At 51.5% G+C, this 23,745-nt stretch overlaps 1 protein-coding gene across 1 annotated transcript in view; it reads right to left on the minus strand.

Moving 5' to 3' along the window:
* Positions 1–23,497, minus strand: part of BEAN1 (brain expressed associated with NEDD4 1) — a 50,379-nt gene extending 26,882 nt beyond the window's left edge. Inside the window, exons 1-2 of the mRNA XM_057710826.1 lie at positions 23,492–23,497; positions 19,697–20,114 (exon numbers count right to left, since the gene is read on the minus strand). Of these exons, the coding sequence (XP_057566809.1) occupies positions 19,697–20,114; positions 23,492–23,497 (424 nt within the window). The remainder of the gene's footprint in view (positions 1–19,696; positions 20,115–23,491) is intronic.
* Between the last annotated feature and the right edge of the window lie 248 nt (positions 23,498–23,745).

The following is a 23,745-nucleotide window of genomic DNA, read 5'->3' on the forward strand; positions in this document are numbered from 1 at the left end:
CAAGTCAAAGCCACTATGAGGTATCCCTTACACCAGTCAGAATGGCCATCATCAAAATATCTAGAAACAATAAATGCTGGAGAGGGTGTGGAGAAAAGAGAACTCTCCTGCACTGTTGGTGGGAATGTAAGCTGGTATAGCCACTATGGAAAACAGTTTGGAGGTTCCTGAAAAAACTAAAATTGGAACTACCACATGACCCAGTAATCCCACTCCTGGGCATATACCCAGAGATAACCATAATCCCAAAAGAAACATGTACCATAATGTTCATTGCAGCACTATTTACAATAGCCAGGACATGGAAGCAACCTAAATGCCCATCAACAGATGAATGGTTAAAGAAGATGTGGCACATATATGCAATGGAATATTACCCAGCCATAAAGGTATGAAATGGAGCTATATGTAATGAGAGTCTGTCATATGGATTGAAGTAAGCCGGCAAGAGAAAGACAAATACTGTATGCCAGCTCATATATTACGGAATCTAAAAAGAAATGGTACTGTGAACCCAGTGACAGGGCAAGAATAAGGATGCAGATGCAGAGAATGGACTGGAGGACACGGGGTTGGGGTGGGAGGCACGGGGGCAGAGGGGAAGCTGGGACGAAGTGAGAGAGTAGCATAGACATATCTACACTACCAACTGTAAAATAGACAGCTAGTGGGAATTTGCAGTGTAACAAAGGGAGATCAACTGGAAGATGGGTGATTCCTTAGAGGACCAGGAAAGGGAGGGAGGGGTATGGAGATATATGTATAAATACAGCTGATTCACTTTAGTGTACCTCAAAAGCTGGTACAAGAGTGTAAAACAATTATATTCCGAAAAGGAGCTTAAAAAAATTAAAAAAAAAATGGACAGACAACTTGAATAGAGGTTTTTTTCCGAAGAAGATATGGAGATGGCTAATGGGCACATGAAAAGATGCTCCACATCGCTAATACTGAGAACCACAATGAGGTATCACCTCACACCTGTTAGAATGGCTGTCATGAAAGGGACCACTAATAACAAATGTTGGGGAGGATGTGGAGAAACGGGAACCTTCGTACACTTTTGCTGGTATTGTAAATTGGTGCAGTCACTATGGAAAACAGTATGGATATTCCTTGAAAAACTAAAAATAGAACCACCATATGATCCAGCAATTCCATTCCTGAGTACATAGCTGGAAAAAATGAAAACACTAATTCAGAAAGATTCGTGCAGCCCAGTGTTCGTAGCAGTACTGTGTACAATAGCCAAGACATGGAAGCAACCCAGGTTCCCATCAACAGACAGTTGGATTAAGAAGATGTGGTATAAAAAAAAAAAAAAAAAGATGTGGTGTATATATATACATAATGGCATATTACTCTGCCATAAAAAGAATGAAATACTGCCATTTGTAGCAATGTGGATGGACCTAGAGAATATTATTCATAGTGAAATAAGTAAGACAGAGAAAGACAAATACTATATGATATCACTTATATGTAGAATCTAAAAAATAATATAAATGATTGTATATACAAAATAGAAATAGACTCACAGATATAGAAAACAAACTTTTGGTTATCAAAGGGGAAAAGGAAGGGGAGAGGGACAAATTACGGATATGGGATTAATGGATACAAACTACTATATATAAAATAGATAAGCAACAAGGATATATTGTATAACATAGGGCATTATACCCATTATCTTGTAATAATCTCTAATGCAAAAATACTGAATCACTATGCTGTACACCTGAAACTAATACAACATTTTAAATCAAGTATACTTAAATTAAAAAAAATTCAGTTCCTCAGCTGCACTAGTTGCATTTCAAGGGCTCAGTAACTACACATGGGTTGTGGCTATCCTATTGGGCAGTGAACATTTAGAACATCTTCTTTATTGCAGAAAGCTCTGTTGGGCAGCACTCTACTAGAATGTTCACTCTTCATTCATAGCCCCAAACTGAAGACTACTTAGATATCCATTAAAGTAGCATGGGTAAGTTATTTGTGGTATATTGACATCATGAAATACTATATGGTGATGAGAAAAAGTGATCTACAATTAAACAATATTATGGTTGACTCTCACAATGGAATGTTGAGTGAAAGAAGCCAGACACAAAAGAGAACATACTCTATGATCCCAAACATATAAAGGTCTAAAACAGGCAAAACTAATTTATGGTGACAGAAGTCAAGACAGTGGTTGATCTGGGCTTGGGGTAGTGACTGGAAGAGCACATGGCAAGTGTTCTAGGATGGAGCTCATGGTGTGCTTCTTGATCTGAGTGTGCTTAGTTTGTGAAGATTGAGTTGTACACTAATGATTTGTGCACCTTCCTGTATGTATGTCATACACCGCGGTGTGCTGGCAAACCAGCTTTCTAGGAAAAAACAGAAAGAAAGAAAATGGAAAAATCCCTGATTTGTAGTGTTGGTTGCCAGTTTTCATGGTGTAAATACTCCCATCATGATTGATTTCAGGCTGGCTACCAACGATTAAACGGGTCATGAATTTCCTGAATATTTACCTATTCACTCTTGTGAGCTGGTATTTCTAGTAAACAAAAAGCCATCCCCAGGAAAGGAATTCCTCAGGTCAGTTCTCACTCCTAACTTTCACAGGTTCTCCTGGAGTCTTGGGGACCAGAGGGGAAGGACTGAGTAGGCAGGAGGCGAAGAGTCTCCTGGTCTGACCATCCACTGCCTCCATGTTAGACTGCGGGGGACTAAGTTCTAACGACTTTTGTCCTTTTATTTATTTAGTTTATTTTATTTGTTATTTTTGGCTGCATTGGGTCTTCGTTGCTGTGTGTGGTCTTTCTCTAGTTGCAGCAAGCGAGGGCTATTCTTTGTTGCGGTACGTGGGCGTCTCATTGCAGTGACTTTTGTGGAGCATGGGCTCTAGGCACGCGGGCTTCATAGTTGTGGCACGTGGGCTCAGTAGTTGTGGCTTGCAGGCTCTAGAGTTCAAGCTCCGTAGTTGTGGCCCACGGGCTTATTTGCTCCGCGGCATGTGGGATCTTCCTGGACCAGGGCTTGAACCCGTGTCCCCTGCATTGGCAGGCAGATTCTTAACCACTGCACCACCAGGGAAGGCCCCGCTTTTGTCCTTTTAAAGGCTAGTTTGGTAAGCCAGTCTTGGTATTACCATTCCCTCAGTATGATTGGCTTAGGGGGTGAACATGTGACTAAATTCTGGTCAATAAGACATGGGTGGTGTGCTGGAGGACTTCTGGGAAAAGTTGTGTCATTGCCTGGGTTGAAGGGGGCCATTTAAAAAATAATTTGTCTGTGCTGGGTCTTAAGTTGCAGCACACGGGATCTTCATTGCTGTATGCGGAATCTTTAGCTGTGGCATGCAAACTCTTAGTTGTGGCATGTGGGATCTAGTTCCCTCACCAGGCATCGAACCCAGGTCCCCTGCATTGGGAACGTGGAGTCTTAGCCACTGGACCACCAGGGAAGTCCCCTTTGGGGGCCATCTTGCAATGCAGAAAATGTTGGAGGAAGAAGATGGAAGGAACCTGGGTCCTCAGTGATGTCCATCCTTGACCCCTGAAATTGAGAACCCTAAAGCTATTGCATCTCAGAACTTCCTTCCCTATGTGGAAATAATAAATGTCTTCATTGTTAAAAAATAACATGACATGGCTTGGGTCACAGCTTTGCTTTCAAAAGAGGGCCACTCTTTTTCTGCATCTTCACTGAGAACAGGCAAGCAGGCTCTGTGTGGAAAGAGTGCTTTATGTGGAGTCAGGCTGGGAGCATCAAAGTTTCAGCCACAAACCCGCTGGGTGACTTGGTCCAGTCCCCAATCTGCATCTCAATTTCTCCATCTCTGGTATGAGGCAGTAGGGGAGAGTCCCAGGGTAAGTCCCATAGGGTCAGCAAAGGACCTCTTACACCTAGTCTGCAAGGTAGGGAGAACCCATTTTCTTGCATTGTCCCTTTATGTGCCTGTGATGGGATCTGGTGAAAGGCTGGCACCTCACTGGCCCCTGATTAGAGCTGTCAGATGAAGGGCGGCCAAGCATGCCATCCTGTGTCCCAACACCAGCCTGGGGCTGGCAGTGAAGGAAGAGAGAAGACATGATCTCCCCTCAGAGCAGTCTTGGGAGGACCCTGCAGGGAAGACCGAGTGAGTTCCGCAGCTCTCGCTGTGGGATGCAAGGGCCAGAGGCGAAAGATAGAACAAACTTACTGAGCATCTGTGTGCCCACCAAACTCTCAGTCACCCTGGAAACTGGGTCTCCTGATCCCATTTCATAGCTGAATAAATGGAGGCTTGGATGATTTAAATACATTTGTTCCAAAGGTTTTTGAACCTGGGTCTTTCAGCTTTTGCTGTTTGTACTGTATTAGGTTACATCTCCAGCCTTAGCCTCATTCCTGGGGGAGTCAGATATTATCCAGTGGGTGGAGGGCCTGACGGATGGCCAGAGGAAAGCTCCGGAATGATTCTCTTTTGAGCCAGGCCTGGAGGTACAGACATGGAGTCCAGGTGGGGCCAGCTGGGAAGAGGGAGCAGCCCTTAGAGGCTGATGGTGCGGGGATTAATGGAGGACACGGCGCTTTAAATGCAGAGAGCAGCAAATGGAGGGAGCTCTAGGAGGTGAAAATGTATCAAGCTCTCAGAGGGACTGGCATGGCCAGTGCCCTGTGCTTGGGCCTGGAAGTCCTGCTTTTGAATCCTGTCTCCTCCTCCTTGGTCCATGGGGCATGTGACTTCTCTCTTGGGGCCTCTGTCTCCTGTCTGGGAAGCATGCAGGCCTGCACACTTCTGTGGTGATGTCACAGAGGAGGACCAGCCTTCCTAATCACCCTGGGCACAGTTCTAGGTGCAGCCGCGGTAGCTAATCTAGGGTAGCCCTTGGCAGAGAAATGGCAGTGTCCTTACACATTCCTGTTTGCAGATAAATTCTTCCCAGTGTACTTGGCTTTAGGGCACTGCGGGGACAACTCCGGGGGTCATGCTTTCCTTGACAGGATTTCTAGATACAGAAACCAACCCAAGGCTCAGTCTGTAGATCCTTCCCTTTCCCACAGTCACAGGATTGTGGCAAAATAGGCTGGAGCGGGACAAGAGGGAGGCAAACAGGCCAGTTAGGAGGCTAGGACAGTGGTCCAGGTGATGATGATGGTATCCTTGCTCCTGGGGGTTAGCAGTGGAGGTGGCAAGATGGGGTCAGATTTGAAAGTGAAACTGTTAGGATTTTCACATTAATTGATTTGGGGGTAGATGAGAAGGAGAGCAGTAATAACTGAGAAAGTTTGGGGCTTGAGCACATGGGAGGACTGGGCTGCCATTTACTGAGATGGGGAAGACGATGGGCAGCTTGGGTGCAGGATGATGAGTCAGGATTTAAGGTTTTGACATGTTCCATCTGAGATGCTCTGTAGACACCTGAGTGGACATCTGAGTGGAGATACGGGGTGGACAGTTGGATATATGAGTCTGGAGTTCAGGGAGGGTCTGGAGCTGGAGATGTAAATTTGGGGACTGTCAGTGTATGGAAGCTGTTTGGTGCCATGAGGTGGGTGAGGTCACCCAGGGAGCCCACTGCCAGGGGACAGGGAAACGCAGAAACTCTGCCAGCTGGGAGTGCTCTGCAAAAGCTGGGGACACTGCTGCTGTTATTAGTACTACATTAAGTGCTCAAGCTGAGGTTGATGCCCTCTTGCCAAGGACTCTAATATAAGATGATTGTGCATTTAAAACTGAGATTAGCTATCAGATGCTGAGCACCCGCTACAGTTGGACTCTGGGCTCAACCAGAGAACTCTGAGAAGGGGCAGCCAGGATGTTCATGGAGCCGCAGAGCGGACTCCCCATTCAGGGGGTGGGGTTGAAGGAGCGGACTTGACTCTACCCATGTCCTTTTGTCCAGCTGCAGATTATCTAAAATTGAGCACTGGAAAGACTCACCTGGGTGTACCCTTGACCCCACCATTTTCCAGCTGTGTCACCTAGACTAGCTTCTTCACGTCCTTAAGCTTCAGTTTCCTCAAGTGTGAAATGGGCACACTGACCCTTCCTGTGCAGAGTTGCTTCAAGGAAGCAAGAAGGCCACATAAAGAAATTATGGTAAGGCCTTGTAAACCCTTTACCTGTGATACCTCATTTGATCCTCAGAGCAACCCTCGGAGGTGGACAATCTTTTCAGCTTCCATTTTACAGATGAGGAAACTGAAGCTCAGAGAGACATGGCTGGCCAAAGTCACTCCTCCTATTCCCTTGCCCACTCCAAAATCAGATCTCAGCAAGGAATGGACAGAGGTTTCATTTCACGGGCTAATGATTATTGGGTAGTGCCTGCACGTGTTCAGAGGGGGGTCTGAGGTTGCATCCAGGCTCAGTAGGAAAGAGTACTGTAATTGATTAGCAATGTCTGCTCTGGGCATAGAAGTGGTAAATTGCAGAGTGTGTCCATAATTTGCTCTCCTAGCTTTCAAGTTCTTCCTTCTGTTGACAGTGAAGTCTCTGCAGAAGGTAACAGTTACAGTGAGCAGAGCAGAAAACAGTAGTGTCTGGTCCAAACGCCAAATTCATCTCCAAAGTCCTCATCTCTCTCCATTTTCCCCATTCTGTTACCAAAGACTTGGATAACATTAAGCTGTATATGGAGAGAGCGGTCAAAAGGACAAGACTTTCAAGTTTTTTGAGCATGTTCTCAGTGCCTGGCACCAAGCTAGATTCTCCTTGTGGTACAACAAATCTGGGCATCAAACCAAAAGGCTCTTAGGACTATTGCCATTTTACAGGTTAGAAAATTGGGGTTTCTAGATGTTAAGTAGCTTGCTCCAGATCACACAGCTGGTTAGTGTCAGTGCCATGTTGCGCTTGAACTCAAGCACTGTCTATCACATCACACCAACTCTGAGGGAGAGTCAAGCCCATCCAGAGGCTTTTCCAGGCTGCGATTCATTCCAGCCTGTGGGCAGCCTGTGAGCTTAGCAAAGATAAGCCCCACCTGATTTCTCTGTGGACTAGTGGATGCTACCTTCCACTTTCTTTCCTTTGGCTGCAGGCTCAGTCTCCCCTGGGGCCCCAAAGCCCCCCTCCCACCCGCAGATCTGTCCCTCGAGGCCACCCCTACCTCACAGGGAGCTTTGTGGAGCTGCCATGTGCCAGTGGCAAAGAAGAGGTTGTGAAGCATCTGTTCTTGGAGCCTGGGTCCTCGGGGAATCCTGGGCTGCCCTGCCCAGCTGGGGCCAGATGGAGGTGGCTCCCACGCCTCTAGCCTCCCTGAGGAGCCAGGCTGGTCCTCCTCCTTCTCATTCAGTGGTTAAGGCTGGAAATGGCTCACAGGCCTGCACTTGCAGGGAGGAGACCTGACTTCCCTCCTGCAGCCTTGTGGCCAAAACCCTCAGGGCTTCCCCGCCCCTGTTCTTGCCTTCTCTCCCTGCCTTAGTCTTTTTCATCTGTTTAACGGGGTGGGGGGTGGGGGGGGGGGTTGGTGGTGCCGAGGTCTGCTGGGGCTGTCTCTGTGAGGGGCTGAGATGAGCTAAGATGCTTGGACGGTGAGATGGGGTCGGGGGAGCCCAGGGTGTGGGCAGGGCCTGGGAGGAGTCGGCCCAGCCTGGTCTGCTTCATGGCTGCCCAGCTCCCGAGAGGGCAGTGGATGGTCCCACTTCCCCCCGTGTCCAAAGCTGTGGATGCTGGGCAGACCTGTGCCCGCCGCCCTCCTGCTCCCTGCCCCTGGTCGGCGTTCCCTGCGGACTCTCCCTGACCTCCTGAGCTGTAGCTCCTAGGAGCCGGGTCTTGCTTGGGAAACTGTGGGGTTTGTTTTTCCTTCTGAGGACTTTCCTTTCTGCCCTCTCAATTGGCAGGGTGTAGGGGCGTGGAAACCCAAACAGGAACAAACTGTGGCTCCTATCCCAAGTTTCCCACGTTTTAATAAGCTTCGGCACCTTCACGTATACTGAGCAAGATAATTTGTGAGCTAAGAAGGGTCAAGCGATTCCCTGTTAGGTGTCTAAATTCATAGAGTAGGGAAGGAGGTGCTAAAAAAAGAGGGTGTGTCTGTGGCGGGGCCCTCCTGGGACTTCCGGCTTCATCCCTCAGTGCTCCCGGCTCAGGTATATCTGGATGTCTGGGGCTTCTGTGGTTCTGGTCCCTTCCAGAACCTGCGTGAGGGCCTCTAGTCTGCGAGCCCGGGAGGCCGCCCACAAGCCACCTGCCTCAACTCGATTTGCTCACTTGTCTGGTGGTTCCATAAACATCTACTGAGGCAGCGATTTCCAGGTTGGGTCTGAGGAGGGGCCCAGATTGGGGAGGTGAGGGTAGTCAGGAGGGAGGTCTGTTGAACCAGTTTGGAAACCCCCAGGGTCTCCTTGGGCAGTTGGCAATGGTGGGTGTGTTGGAGGGGGAATTGAGGGTCGTTACCAGATTTCTGGCCTGAGCAACTGAGTGGTGGTGATGGTGGTGCCCTGAACCAAGACAGCAAAATCAAGCAGGGTGGCGTGGAGGGGAAGACAGAGAGTTCAGTTTGGGACAGGCTGTACTTGAGCAGTGGAGGTGGGGGCTGCCCAGGGGAGCCAGGCAGCAGAAGGCAGAAGCGCTCAGCAGCTCAGGCAGAATGGGGGTGGGAGAGAGCCGGGGAAGCGGCTGGCCTAGACCCTGCAGTCGAAAGCGGAGTGAGGATGAAATGGCCTGGAGTGTTCGGGGCGGGAAGGCCAGTGGGGTTGGAGCCCTGGGGGACCCAGCATCCCAGGGCCGGCGCGGGAAGGATCCATCCACCGCCAGCACCAAAGGAGGCCGTGAGCAGATGGTCAGAGCCCAGAGAGCCAGAGGCGCTGGAGGAGGACCCGAGGGCTCAGAGTCAGGAACCCAGTGGAGCAGTCACCAGCAAGATGGATGTGACCCACAGAGTCAGGTGCAGCTGAGAACTGGAAACTCTGGGATGGACTTAGCAACACAGACACCGGTGCGGTGTTGGAGCGGGGGTGCTGAAAGGGGAGCAGTGAGCATTTCTTAGACAAGGTCAGAGAAAAGGTAGAGTCCAAATGCACAATGTGAGGAGAAGAATCTGGCAGAGAAGGGGAGAGATGATGGAGGAAGGGGTGGGCCTGGACCACCCCATGGGACCTGGTCTGCCATTGCCTGGGACCCCCTTCTCCAAACGAAATCTGAACAGACCTCAACCTGTAGATGTTAGCAGAGCTGCTCTGGCTGAAGCAGTGGGTGGTGGGGCGCCTGGGTTCTGCCTACCTGGGCTCCCCTCACCCTCCAGGGGGCCTCACAGCTGCCCTGAGCTGCTGGAACCCACTGGCCTCAGACCCCTTCGTTTTAGAGATGAGGACCTGCTGGCCAAAGCCACAGAGAGAATCTCACAGCAGAGTCAGGAGTGCAGCTTCTCCCCCGCCCACTGCCTCCAGTGCCTCATCCACAGTGTCTGACTATGCATTTATTCATTCCGCAAGCCTTTGTTGAGTGCCTACTGCATGCCGGGCACTGAGCCTGAGGGGGGAGAGGGGAATTCAGAGATGGCAGCAGCCCAGGATGCCCACGACCACGCCCTGGAGTCCTCTGGAGCTGGATGCACAGAGCCCTGTCTGCGGTGGTGGCCCCTATTAGGACAGATGGGCAGGGCTCCGAAGGGCCTGGCTTGACCCCACAAGGTTCTGGAAAGCCCTCCACACTCAGCAGCCCCAGCCTTCTCCACTGCCAGCTGCTGCTGGGGGTGAGGACACAGCCACGCAGACCCTCTGTGGGGCAGGTGTCCCTGGGCTCCCATCTGCTCCCATGGCAGTCTTCTCACGTGGCCGGGGGCTGGGGCTTGGACACCTGGTTATGCCACAACAGCAGCCACAGTGACAACAGTGACAATCACTTACTGAGCTTGTCCTATCAGAGAGCTCATCAGTCTTGCCCTATGCCCTTCTTGGTACCCATGGCAGCCGGCAGCCGGGCTGAGCTCCCCCACCCCCTAAACACCACTCGTTGCACAATAAAACCCACTGCCACCTTACTCCCCGGGCACACCTGGTGATGATCGTTCCCAGACGGGATAGGCCGGCTCTCCCCACCCTCACTACAGCAGCCCCATGATGTTCCAGCAATTGACAGTTGGGATTTCAACTGTCTGCAAGAGAGGCCCCACCGCCAAGGTGCAGGACACGTAACCAGTGGTACAAATTTGAACAGACACTGGGGAGCGGGGGGAGGGGAGGTGACACGTAGAGGGAGGCTAAGATGGGGGCCCTGATTTCACACAGACGCGCAGTGCTGCTTGCCCAAGGAGAAGGGATGGGGAGGTCATGCATGTCCTCCCACACCGCAGCAAATGATGGTGGCTTCCAGGGGGCTCAGGGCACATCATGGGAGGAAGCGGGTGGCCGCCGGGGCAGAGGTGAAGGTGACTCTGGGATAGGGGTGGCCGCCGGAGTCGCTGAAGGCGGGGCCGGTGATGACTAGCGCAGTGAGCCCCAGGGGCTGCAGCCTTGAGCCCCAGGGTACACCTGACTGAGTTCGTCTGGATGTGTGGGCATCAGGGAGCCATGTTATGGGCAGAATCATCTGATGGCTTCAGTAGATGGAAATGAATTAGTAAATGAGGGACTGCCCCAGGAAGGGTTTCCTAGGACACCGAACTCCAAGGAGCATGTTCTGTGGAGCACCCATCCCAGGAAACATTCCTTGTGGTCAGCTAAATTTGGGAAGACCACTGGGCTCTCTCCTTCCTGTGGAGCCTCACCACACAGCACCACGTTAAAGACTCTGAAAAGTCCGGCAAAGCCAGCCTGCCTTGTCTCGCTCAGCATTTTCCACACTCATTTGACCGTGGAATTTTAAAAACAGTAACCCCATTAATATTCCTTGGAGGAACCCTGATGCATACTTTGGAAAGTGCTGAGACAGTGGAATTGACAAAGTGAGATGTCTCTTGCAGATGTCAGGGGTCTTCTGTGTTGCCTTCCCCCCATCCGTCATATCACATCTAACCCTGATCAGACCCCTGGAGCTCTTTGCCCCAACATCCTAGAGACATTCTCTGCAGTCCTGACTTTGCCCTCACCTGGCCCCAGTCCACAGGAGGATATGGGGAGGAGACTTACAGGGGCAGGGGCGTTTGAAGGACATGTAATCCTTGGAGCAGAACAGCGGAGCCAGCCTGCCCACGTGCACAGCTCTGACTTCTCGCAGGGAAGGACCCTCCGCTCACCTGCAGAGACACAAACAGGCAGGTGATGGGGGCGCCCATACGGCACCTACTGACCCTGCAGACTGGGCGCGCGTGTCCCCTGGGCTGTCAACCTCTGGGGAGAGGATGGTGACCCTGAGAGCATGTGCCAAGTCTAGGTTGGGGCCTGGAGGGCTCTGGGCTGCACAGTATGGGGATTCTGGGGCAGGAGTGGCACAAATGTGTGCTGGCGTCTCAGTGGTTGGTGGAAGGGGGGAATATCTCTCCTGAGAGGACCCTTGAGAATCTTACAACGGTCAGGGCTGGAAAGACCTTAAAGATCAGCATAATGTCCTCATTTCACAGAAGGGGAAACTGAGACCTGGAGAGGGCGAGGGACTAGTTCAAGGTCCCACAGCTGGCTTTGGAAGGGTATTCATAGATACCTAGCTCAGACTTTACTATGATGACGATGACTGCTACTACTGTCATCTCAATAAGTTTTAGAGGAAGATGCTCTTTTCATTCTCATTTTATCAATAAGGCAGTTGAGGCTCAGAGAGGTTATGAAGCTTTCCAAGGTCACACAGCTTCTAATTACAGGCTGGGACTAGAACCCAGGTCTGTTTGACCCCAAAGCCCACGCTGTCAGCCAGCACACTGCCTTAGAAGGCACCTTATGTGTTAAATTACCAATTCAGAAATAAGGACCTACAGAATGAAACTGTCTCTTCCCCAATTCCCCCCACACCCCCACATGAACATCCAGGTGTCAGGATGTCTGTACAGCAAAGGACTGCCAGGTCACTTTAACACGCCTTTGCAGTGGAGGAAACATTTTCAGAACGTAATCCATCCTCCCATGCTGCTGGAGATTAGAACTGATTCAGTCTCCCCTGGTGTGTCCCCAAGTGCCAGGAGGCTATGGGACTGTTAGGGAGTTATCGTTCTAATTTCCTAGGGAGTGTGGTCACTTGACTTGCAGAAACCAAAGTGCACCATTGGATGGATGTGGACCCCAGCAGCCACTTGCAGGGGAAGCTGGCGGCCACAAACCAACAGGCAGAGAGCCTGGCCCCTCTAGGTCCCAGGGGGCAGTCAGCTTCCCTGATCCTGGGGATGTGGACAGAACTTTTCTGTAAGAGGCAGGTCCAGAAGTTCCCACCCTTGTCTCCTCCAGGGATCCTTTCTATTATATATGTTTTTTCCTCCAAATGGGTCCCATGCTTTCACAGAGCCAATTGGCCAAACTACACTGACTGATAATTGACTTTTCTGTTTAATAAACAAATCAAACACCTATCTTTGAAGAGCCCGAGCTCAGAAGGACTAATTCCTGAGTGCTAATATCAGCTCTGTCGCTTCCTGGCAGTGTGACTTTGGGCAGAGCACTTCACCTCTCTGAGCTGCAGTGTCTTCCTGAGGAAAGCAGGGTAAGAACCCTTTACCTCCCATGGGGACGGGGTATGAGGGATGTGGCTGTAGAATGTTCATTCTGCTGCCTGAGGGGGTGGGGGGGGCATCACTGCCGCTGACCTAGGAATCCCTCTTCAGGTGGCTTCTTCCAGCTCGGCCTGTCCTGGTGTGCACCCCAGGCTGGCCTGACACCCACTCCCAGTCCCCATAGAAACCAAGTCAAGAGTTCTGATGGGGGAAGTGAAGGTAGGATGTGATCTCCCCAGGCCTGGTAAAAGTGGTGTGGCAGGCTGCTTGGGGAACTGTGATTTCACACCACAAAATTCACGGAGCTTCTCAGGGCCTGGGATCTGTGCTTTCTAAAAATACACGTGTGTACATGTGTCTGTGTTCGTTTTTGCGAGTGTGCTGGTGTGCACTGTGGCCGGGTGTGAGGCCGGAGGAGGGTACAAGTGGGTTGACAGGTCATCTCTTGTGCTGCTTCCAGAGAAGTCTTTCTTAAAGGCAGAATGCCCCAGCCTCCACAGTTCCAGGGCTCTGCTTCCCTCTCTAGTGAACTGGCATAGTGTAGGTGCTTAGTAAATGCATGCTGAGTGTGCACTTCCTGTAAGGCTGTCCTGGTGGCACCTGATGCCATGGAGGGTGCTGACCACCCCCGATGCTCCAAGCAGTTGTCCCCAAGGTCCTGCTTCTCCTAGCGGCCCCCAGTACCCCCTCTTTCCTCCCACTGGGCCTTGTGACTCTGAGATGAAGGCAGGTTTTGCAGGGTGTGGGGAGGTGGGAGACGACCTCCCAGGGCAGGGGGCACCAAGAACCCTTGCATTACGTATGGTTTTCCACTCTCAGTTTGGGTGTTTGGTGGACAGTGTGTAAGTTCCCAGGTGGCCAGGAGGCTGGCAAGGGGCCAGCAGGTTTGGCCTTGGGTGAGGTAGACATTTCCGTATGCGGAGATGTTCTGGGCACTCCAGCTTTCAGGGTGGCTCATATTCACCAAACACCTCCATGTGCCAGTTAATATCAATGAAATTATTGCAACAGGTCCCTTTAAGTGGGTAACATTTTCATTTTGCAAATGAGAAAACTCATAACCCACCCAAAGTCACAGACAAGAGGTGGAGGAAGAGGAAACCCTGTCACCACCCGCCCCTCCCCGCCCCCCATGCCCTTCCGTTACTGCCAGCCGCGTCCCACAGAAATCTGATACCCAGGTCTCATCTCCCCCCACGCCCGCCTCACTCAGCACCCAGCGTCAGAGGCGAGGCGCGCATCCCTGCCTGTGACTCATCTCCGACTGGATTGTCTGGCTGGAAACTGGAGGGCGGGCGCGCCGGCGGGCTGCAGTATACCAGGTTCTGAAGTGGCTGAATTGGTGGGCGGCGAGTCCACGTCACTCCCAAGTACTTCGCTTCGCGTCCCGGTTCCCGGAATACCTCCGCTCTGTGGCCCACTGCGACACTCAGATCTCGATCAGTGAGCTTGTGGTTGAGCGGACCGGCTCCGTATCCCTGGCAGAAGTACGCAGGTAACAGCGTGGCCAGGATGGTTAGCGCATGCGCGGCAAAGGCAGCCAGACCCGAGGGATGCGCTTCACCGCGGTCCGCGGCAGGCGCGGCAAGTGGCTGGCCTGCGAAACGGGCCACGTCTATGCAGCGCCTGCTCAGTACACTGGATCTCAAAACAAATCCCCATTTCACAGTTGAGAACACAGAAAGACGTCTCAGAAATGAGGGAGGCGGGTCTGGAACCCTGCTGATGGTTTCCGTAAAGGAGAAAAGTATTCCTGGGCGGTTGCGGATAGATGTCATTACAGGCATACCTCGGAGATATTGCGGTCTGGTGGTCGCAAGGCTCCAGATCGCCGCAATAAAGCGAGTCACACGAATTTCTTCGTGTCCCAGTGCATATCAAAGTTAGGTTCACACTATATTGCAGTCTGTTAAGTCTGCAGTAGCCCTTTGCCTAAAAAACAAGGTACATTCCTTAATTTAAAAATACTTGATTGGGACTTCCCTGGCAGTCCAGTGGTTAAGATTCCTGGCTCCCAATGCAGGGGGCATGGGTTCGAACTCTGATTGGGGAACTAAAATGCCACATGCTGTGTGGGGCGGCCCCCAAAAACCAAAAACCAAAAAACGAAAAAAACTTTATTGCTGAAAAACGCTAACCATCATCTGAGCCTTCAGTGAGTGGTAATCTTTTTGAGACAGTAACATCAAAAAACACTGGTCACAGATCACCACAGCAAGTATAAAAACAATGAAAAAGTTTGAAATGCTGTGAGAATCACCAAAATGTGACAAAAGAGACATGAAGTGAGCAAATGCAGGTGGAAAAATGACAGCAATAAGACTTGCTTGACGCAAGCTTGCCCCAAACCTTCCATTGGTAAAAATAAGTAATATCTATGAAGAGTAATAAAACAAGGTGTGCCTGTAAATGTTTGTCATGTGATCAAGTGAAGAAGCAAATGAACTCAGGAATGGAGGAGAAAGAGTGAGAGGACAGTGGCAGAGAGGCTGGCAGAGGACACAGAGGTTTGCAGACAAGTAACTTGGTCCTGATGTTAGGAAAGGGATCCAGGTGTGTGGCAGCCTCTGCAGCAAAGAGGCCTTCTGTCCCCATGCAACATCTGGCCACATGTATGCTACACTGTTTTGGTCAGGACGTGCCTGGAGGTTACTGGGTCTCCAGGTTGCCTTAATTTACCTGGAGTAGCCCTCTGTTGGATCGGCTGCCTTCCCCACTGCCACCAAGGCCCAACCTCTAAGACTTGATATACTGTCTAATTACATAAATCAGTCCCTTTGCAAACCAGCAAATAGGTCCTGACCAAGGGTGTAGAGAAGCTTGAATCAGGGCCCAGAAAACATCAAAGAGGACATAGAAAAGCATTATTGCAGCAGTGAAACATGGGTTGCAACCCCAGTGTCCAATAAAAGAGGACAGGCTGGGGAAATTTTGGCATACACTTACAGTAGAATATTATATAGCCATGGAATCACGTTTTTAAAGAAATTTTAATAACATTAAAGACTTTCAGTATACTGTTAAGGAGGGTGGAACCCCACCAGGTAAGCAGGTTATAGAACTCTGCATACAACATGATCCTTATTTTGTAAGGAAAAAAAACTAGAGAAATATTCACACATAGAAAAAGATTAAAAGGAAATAGACTAAAATATCCACAATCATGTACTCTCTGGGCAGTGGTGGGATGGAGGAGGCTTTTTATGTTCTTTTATTTTTTAAAAACGATTTTCTAAATTTTCTACAATGAACACGTATTACTTTTATAATCTGAAAAATCATTAAAATGAAGATTTGAAAAAACCCTTTGTGCTAACAAAATAAAGAATAATTAAGTGAATAAATCAATGATAGTTAACTCTTTGGAAGTTTTAAATGCTAATTTAATTCCCTTTGAACATGCCATTTGTTATTGCAAAGATTTAAAAAAATTAACTTGTCTTTGAACTTACTGATAAGGAGCTTTATTAACATGTTAGGGAAAATAATCTCCACTGGTTTTAACCTTCATCACATTTTCCCTGGTGCTTAAGTAAGTCCTATTTGCCAGATTTTTGAGGGAATAGTTTCTGCCATGAACCTTAAGGTTTTATTTTCAGGCAAGCTGTACACTTGGCAAAAATAATAACAATAATAGACCTTACATTTGTAAAACACTTTGTAATTTGCAAAGCATACGAAGCGAAGCGCTGGTTATTGTTCTAGTCTCTGGGGATATGAGAGAGAGCAAAATGGTTAAAAGTCCCTGCCTTTGGGGAGTTTACATTATATTGATGAGGGCAGACAATAAACAAATGAATAAGCTATATAAATGTTGGGGGTGATAAGTGCTATGGAGAAAAGTCGAGAGAAGAGGGATAGGGAATAAATGGGGGAGTGGGGAGCTGCTCTTTTAAATCAGTTTAATACTGTTTGAATAGAAAAAAAGTGAGGGTGTCTCTAAAAATTCTATAGTCCATGGGCAGTTAGCATACAGACATGCAATGATTGAAGATCCATGGAGGAAGCATTCCAATGACTAATTACATATCATCTAAGATACGTGCTAATTATCAATTTTACAAACTCATAAAATTACGATGAGTCATAGTGATGCTTTAAGTTTTCTGTATCTAGCAAAGTTCGTCCTTAACCTTTCTAAGCCTCAGTGTTCTCATCTATAAAATAGGGACAGTTACAGTACCTGGATCAGAGAGCTGTTGTCAGAATCCAAAGAGATAGTGCTTATGCTGGGGAAACAGCATGTGTTCAGTGCATGTTCATAATGCAGACGTAGCAAGGCCATGGAGAGGGGTCCATTCGACACTGCCACGTGTTTCCTGTATATTGTTTCTCCAGTCCTCACAACTATACTGGGAGGTTTAGAATATCTGTTCTCATTTTCAAGAGGAAATTGAGGTTCAGAAGGGTGAATCTCCTGCCCAGAATCACACACCACAAACCCAGGTAAATCCAGCTCCAAGAAGCCGTGCTATCAGCCACAACTCTACTTTGTGTCAAGGGGCTTCAGAAGCCCTCCCGGCTTCAGTTACTCCCTTTAGGAGGCTGAGAGCTGGCTGCCACCTTCCCGCCCCCTAAGCCTGTGCTCTGAGCACTTCCAGGGCAAAGGCTTCAGGTAACAGGCATCTGAGTGTGTCTAACTGATTATTCCCCACGACTGAAGGAGGTGCCTGGATCCCCATCACGTTGTCTCCTGGCTGTGTTCCAAGTACTATGTGAACCAGGAGACAAACCTCCTAATGAGTTTCTGATTAACTCCTTTAGGAAGAAGAGGTGAGGATTATGGAAGCTGCAGGGATGTGACACCCTGGTGGGTGAATGGGGGAGGAGTAAGAGTAGCCTACAGAGGAAGAAGAGGACCGAAGGGGTTTCTGTGTAGAAAGAGCCTCGAGGAGGCAACCCATTCTGCCTGTCTCACCAGGTCCCCACCAAGCAACATTTGGACAGACCCCCCCATCCTCCATGTTCTCACGGTTGGGGCACAGGTGAGCAGACTAACACGGGTGTCCACAAGCTGGCCATTTTTTTCTTCCCAGCACCTGGGTCACCTACGCCCTCCAGGCCACCCCATGAATTCTAGCATCCTCCCCCAGGCCCTGGGCCGCATTGATTCTGTTCTGGGTCTGAAGCCTCAGCTGCACAGACTGAGCAGATCTCTTCCTGGGGACCTTCCAGCTCTGAACTTCTAATCTCTCAGTCAGCCATGGGCTCCATTTCCTCTCCAAGGGTCATCATTTCTGGTGCCTTGTGGCTTAGTCACCTGGATGAACATACCACAGTCAGCGCAGGTTCAGGCTTGGGACTCCTCAGACTTCCTGCTGTCTCCTTGTCCTGGTGGCTACGCCCCCCGCTGCTCTCCGCAGCCTGTCTGACCTGTCACCACTGGAACATCCAAGCCACCTGTCTGATTGCTCCTCAGGGATAGCAGTCCTCCCCAGGCCCCAATCCCCGGAGTGGAGGGAGGTGTGAATTCCCTTGCACAGTGTAAGCAATGCGTGGGGAGCCCTCCGCAGGGGCAGCGCACATCAGTCAATGACAAAAGAAAGAGTCGGTCAGATACAGTCTTTTCCAACTTGGATGGAGGTGACAGGAAAGGAGGTGAGCACCGCTGGAAAGCAGAGCACCCAGGGAGGAGGAAACAGCTGAGAGAGGGCAGGCCCTAAGGAGAGGGTTTTGCATTGCAGTTAGATGTCAGCAAGGCCTTGGGGGAGTCAAAGGCCTCCTTGCAGGGGGCCTTGGGGGGTTGGGAGGGGGTCATGTCCCACCACCTCAGGGGAACTCGCTCTGCCTCAGCATCCATTGGTGCTGGACACTTCACAGAATGACACCTGCAGTCAACCTGAATTGAGTGCTGGCTGTGTGCCAAGCACCATGCTAGGCCCCCTACAAGCATCACCTCCTTTAATCCTCCCAATCCACCTTCCCCATGTTTCAGATGAGGCAACTGTGGTTCAGAGAGGTTAAGTATCTTGCCTAACATCACACAGCTAGGAAGTTAGCCAAACCCACCCTCTAGTTCCAAAGCCTTTAAAACTCTGCTCACAACAGAATCCTACCAACTTGTCAGCAGAGGCAATTGAGGCACAGGTTGCTGAAGTCACTTGTTCCAGTAGAGCAGTCAGGATGTTTGAGGAGAGTCTCAAGGAGGGGCTTGCTCAAGGCAGGTGCCCGTGGGACTGTGTGAATCAAGACCAAGGACCAAACTCCTGGAGCCCCCGTTGCTCACACCTGTCACTGGTGCCCTCCCCTTCCCAGCCTAGGCCTGGCCATCTCCGCTGGCACGGCGCGTGGGATCAAAAGGGCAGCCGCGGGTCCTCCGCGCGCCAGCCTCAGGACCGCCAGGCTGATGGGGAGAGGGGAAGGGCTGTGCGAGTCAGCCGCCGTGGGTCTGGTGGGCACTACCCAACTTCCGAGGGCGCTTAGGGAGAGGCAGCTATACCGCTTGGGGCTGCGCAGCCAGCGAGAGCAGCCGCCTCGGACTCAGCCTCCAATCCCACTTACCGCGCCAGAGAAAGGCTGCCCCAGAGCTGGAGAAGGGGCGGCGGGGACACCCCCTTTCCCACTGGTGGCGCTGAGATAGGCCAGCGTGGGAGGCATCGAAGAGGGGGCCATGTCCCTGGTAACCGGCGCGTCGGAGGGTCAAACTTCCCGGCTCGAGGGTCGGGGGCTGGGTTCAAGTTTCTAACTCCACAAAGCCCGGAGCCCCTTTCCTCTTCCACCCCGACCGAAAGTGCGCCCTAGTTTCCCCTTCTTGTTTGGGTTGTTCAGGGGTCCGCGAAACCGAGAGCGCGGGGTCGTGAAGACTGTCTTAAGCTCCCTACGTGGGATGGATGTTCGTTTGGGACTCGAGTCCGGCAAGAATCCGGGAGACCTCTCCATCCCGGCGGCCCGATGGCATGCTCAGGGGCAGCCACGGCCCGCGCAAATCCCGGTGGCCCGCCGGGGGAGCGGGGGTCGGGGCCGGGGGCCGCGGGAGAACCGGGATCCGGTTCGGAGCGCGTTGCGGTTGCGCCCGGGACGGAGCCGAGCGCCCCCGGGTGTGTGCGTGCGCCGGGGCCGCCGCAGAGCGCGGGGGAGGGGGCCGGGACCCCCTCCCCGCCCCTCCCCAGCGCCGCCCCCGGCCCCACGCCCCTTACTCGGCTTGGCTGCCTCGCTCCGCTCCGTACGCCGCACTGCCGGCTCCAGCTTCGGCTCCAGCTCAGGTTCCCGCTCTGGCTCTGCTCCCGCTCCGGTTCCCGCTTGGATGCCGCTGCGCTTGGGCTCGGGCTCGGGCGTCGCGGGGGGCGCGCCGCTCCGCCTCAGCCTGCTTTGCGCGCAGGGGCGGGGCGGGGCGGGGCGGGGCGGGGCGGAGCCCGGCCGAGCCGACCCGGTGCCCGCGATCCCCGGCCGAGGCGGCGGTGGCGGCGGTTTCCCGGCCCTGGCCCTGCCGCAGCCCCTCCCGGCCGCCCGCCGGCCCCGCGCTGCTGCCCACGCCACGGCCGCCCGCTGCCGCCGCCCTGCGCCGCGGCTCCGGGGCCTCAGCAGCGCTGGGCCGCCGCCCGGGTCATTCCTGAGCTGGGGGGACGCGGCGGAGGGGGCGGGCCGAGCCGCGCCCCTCTGCGCACGGCCAGCCCGACACCCACACAGCGGCAGGAGGGGAGGCGCGGCGCGGCGCGGAGGCCGAGAGATGCTGGGAGGCCAGCGTGCCAGCCAGACGTGTGAGGACAGACGGACAGGCGGGAGCAGAGGAGCAGACCCAGACATGTGCAGAGAAGGGTAGACAAACGATGTGTGCAGGGCAGGACAGCCAGATAGGTTGTTCAGAGGCAAGCCTGGGCATCCGGGCAGGGGAACCCTGTCACGGCCACAGGGAGGGGCAGAGAGCCTGGCTGGGCCTCCCGCTCCTGGTTGCCGGCTAGTGAGTTGTAGAGTTGGGGAGTGTCAGCCAGACCCGGCTGAAGCCTTCCTCTCCTGAGCGACCAGCTTGCTTACTTCCTTACCCCCTTGCCCAACCCTGTGCCCCCCATCTCCAAACCTTGGGCATAGAGCTCGACCCTGGCAAATGCATGCCTGCCTTAAGGGGGGCCTGGCTCAGGGAGAAGGAGCTGCACCTGTTGGCGATAAAACTTGGGGAAGGCGAGGAGCCATAGGGATGGTGTGCAAGAGAAGCTGGGCAGCCGTTGGCACTGCGGGGAGGGTGGGGGCAGAGCAGGGTGGAGAAAACAAATGTCACTCCACCCCACCTCTGCCAGTCACCATGTCTTGGGCTTCCCTGGGTGGAGTCGGAGGGACCTGCATGATCTAGAGCCTTGATGGATAAGGATACTTCCCAGCCCCCTTTGGTAACTGTTCATCCAGGGCTCTGCCTCCTGCACTGCCTACCCCGTCCCTCCAGACTGAGGGAGGTGGAGGGACCCAGGCTGAGGGATTCCAGCTCCATCCGGGGCTGTCGGGGCGGGGGGGGGGGGCGGGGAGGGGGCATATGTGCTGTGTAGGGGATGGGACCTCAATAAAGGGAAACATCTCTGACTCCTAAGTGGAACCCGAGAGGCCCTTTGTCCAACCCCATGCATTTGGTTTATGGATGAACAAATAAAACGACTGGAGAAAGGAGGGGCAGGCCAGGGCTAGACAGCTAGGATTGGAGGCTCTAGGACTTCCAGGCCAGGGTTGTGCCCTTGCACAACCCTGCTAAAGGTGAGCTTGACCTTCCTAAGCAGACACCTGCTGATCTGTGCAGGATGGATATTCTGGTTGTTGAGTGGTTTTACCTGCAATCTGTCCCCTTTGGTGAGGCTGTGTATATGTGCATTTTGTGGGGGCCTTGTGGAATGTTCTAGCCAATGAAGAGTTCATTCCCCTCTACCCTCTGTTTGAGCATCACTGAGCTGGCAAATCTGGCTTGTTCTTCACACCGGAACCCAGAATTGGAATTGGTTTCCACTGGGCATGGTGGTGTTGGTGTCTACCTTTGGGGAGTTGGCTTATGTCGATTTGCTTATCTTTCCATTCACAAACAGGACACTTGAGAAACATAAAAAGGCGAAAAAAGAACACAAAAACCGGTCACTGTTAATGTTGAGGTTTCTTTTTCTTTCTTTTTCATCTCACAACTCTACAAGTGTCCTTAACGGAGTGAGCTTGCTCACTTTCTGCTCTCGTATGTGACACTTTTCATGGCTGCCCAGCCTTGCATCAGATGGCTGCACTATATTTTATTTAACCAATTCTCTACTGCTGGGTGTTCAGTTTTGAGTTTTTCACACTTCTAGACAGCACCGCAGTGAACATCTCATGGGTAAGTTAGCATGTGTCTGTGATTATTCTTTTTTTTAAATTAATTAATTTTATTGGCTGTGTTGGGTATTTTTTGCCGTGTGCAGGCTTTCTTTTCAGTTGCGGTGAGCGGGGGCTACTCTTTGTTGTGGTGCGTGGGCTCCTCATTGCTGTGTCTTCTCTTGTTGCAGAACACGGGCTCTAGGTGCATGGGCTTCAGTAGTTGCACACATGGCCTCAGTAGTTGTGGCTCACGGGCTCTAAAGCACAGGCTCAGTAGTTGTGGTGCACGGGCTTAGTTGCTCCACGGCATGTGGATCTTCCTGAAGCAGGGATCGAACCCGTGTCGCTTGCATTGGCAGGCGGATTCTCAACCACTGCGCCACCTAGGAAGTCCTCTGTGATTATTCTTGATTTCAGTGGGTATGTCCATATAGTTTTGAGGCTTTCTTCTGTATGGGATTGGACTTGCAGGAGGGACATCTTCTGGGCACCAGGGAAGCACAGTGATGTTTAGCGTCTGCTACACCAAGGGCAGGGTAGGGAGGCTGGAGGGAGGAGCCTGGGAGAGGTCATACAGTGGCATCTGAGGACAGTGATGTACGCTGAGAGTCAAGTGCCAGGCTGTGGGGACCTGCCCTAGAGTGTGCTCTGTATTACCCCTGTCACTCATAGCATATGGTCAACTTAACAATTCTACTGTTGGGGGGAATCTTCTGGTACTAAGGATGTAAGAGGGAAGGAGGAAGGGCCATCAGGATGCTCCCGCCTCTGGGTGTGATATCTGTCTAAAAAACCCATCACACCTTTCAGGAGGGTTACCTCGTGCTAGTATATCCCTTAATCAGAATTATGTCAAAAGCATCTTCCCAGCCTTGAATTATGTTACATAGGGCCTGGCTGTCCAGATTGCCTTGGCTTTGGGGGTGGGGAGCACACCATGCTCTAAAAAGAGAGTGAGGTGAGGGAGGAAAACCTATCCCACCAAATTTAAAAAGATTTTTCCTCTTTCCTTCTGATTTTTGCTAGCGGTCCCCTTGTACATGTTAAGGGAGACGAAGGAAGAGAAGAGGGCTTGGTTCTTGCTTGCCTCCCAGGGCCGACAAGCTCTTAGGTCGTGCTGAAGTAGAGGGTGGAAGCTGGGGGCAGGGAAACACCTGTGAAACCTGAGGCAGTGCTTTCTGGAGCTGCCTCTCTGCTGAGAGCTTGGAGGGTTTTGTGCTTTCACTGCACTTTACGGATGAGGAGACTGAGACCAAATTTAAGTGACTTTCCAGAGATGCACACCTGGTTAAGCCGTGCCAGGTAAGATTATGAACTGCTTTAAAAGGGGCAGAAAAGATTACCAGGTGTCCTTCTAATTGACCATTACATGTTACCTGGCACATAGTTATCTGTTTCTATAGGAATTTGTAGCTTTCATGATCTCTGAGCTGTTTTATTATTTTGGAAGTTGTAGAAAACTGATTGTGATGGAAACTATTCTTGTCCATTGAGATGCAAATACATTTTATCAGGTGAGGTCGATTGTTGGGGTGAGCGGGCTAAAAGCTGTACTTGTGGCGGCACTTTGGATTCTACTTTGAATTGTATATAACATCTTATTGGTTCCCTCATTAGTTAATGAGTTAAATGAAATCTTTGACATCCATCTAACCTTATTCTCATCTACTCACCTCCATATCCTCCCACACACCCACTTATTCTTCCTCCTATCCATTTACCATCCATTTATCCATAAAAACTCCCATTTATTCACCCATCTACTCATCTGTTTACCCCATTTGCATCCATCTAGTCACACATCCCCTACATACTTACTGATACGTACTACAAGCCCATCACTCTGCTGTGTACTGGTGAAAAAAATGACGTAAAAAACCAGGTTCCTGCTCTTAAGGAGCCCACAATCTGTCAGGAAAGGCAGATG

Source organism: Hippopotamus amphibius, chromosome 16, assembly GCF_030028045.1.
Source record: "Hippopotamus amphibius kiboko isolate mHipAmp2 chromosome 16, mHipAmp2.hap2, whole genome shotgun sequence".
NCBI classification, from domain to species: Eukaryota; Metazoa; Chordata; class Mammalia; order Artiodactyla; family Hippopotamidae; genus Hippopotamus; species Hippopotamus amphibius.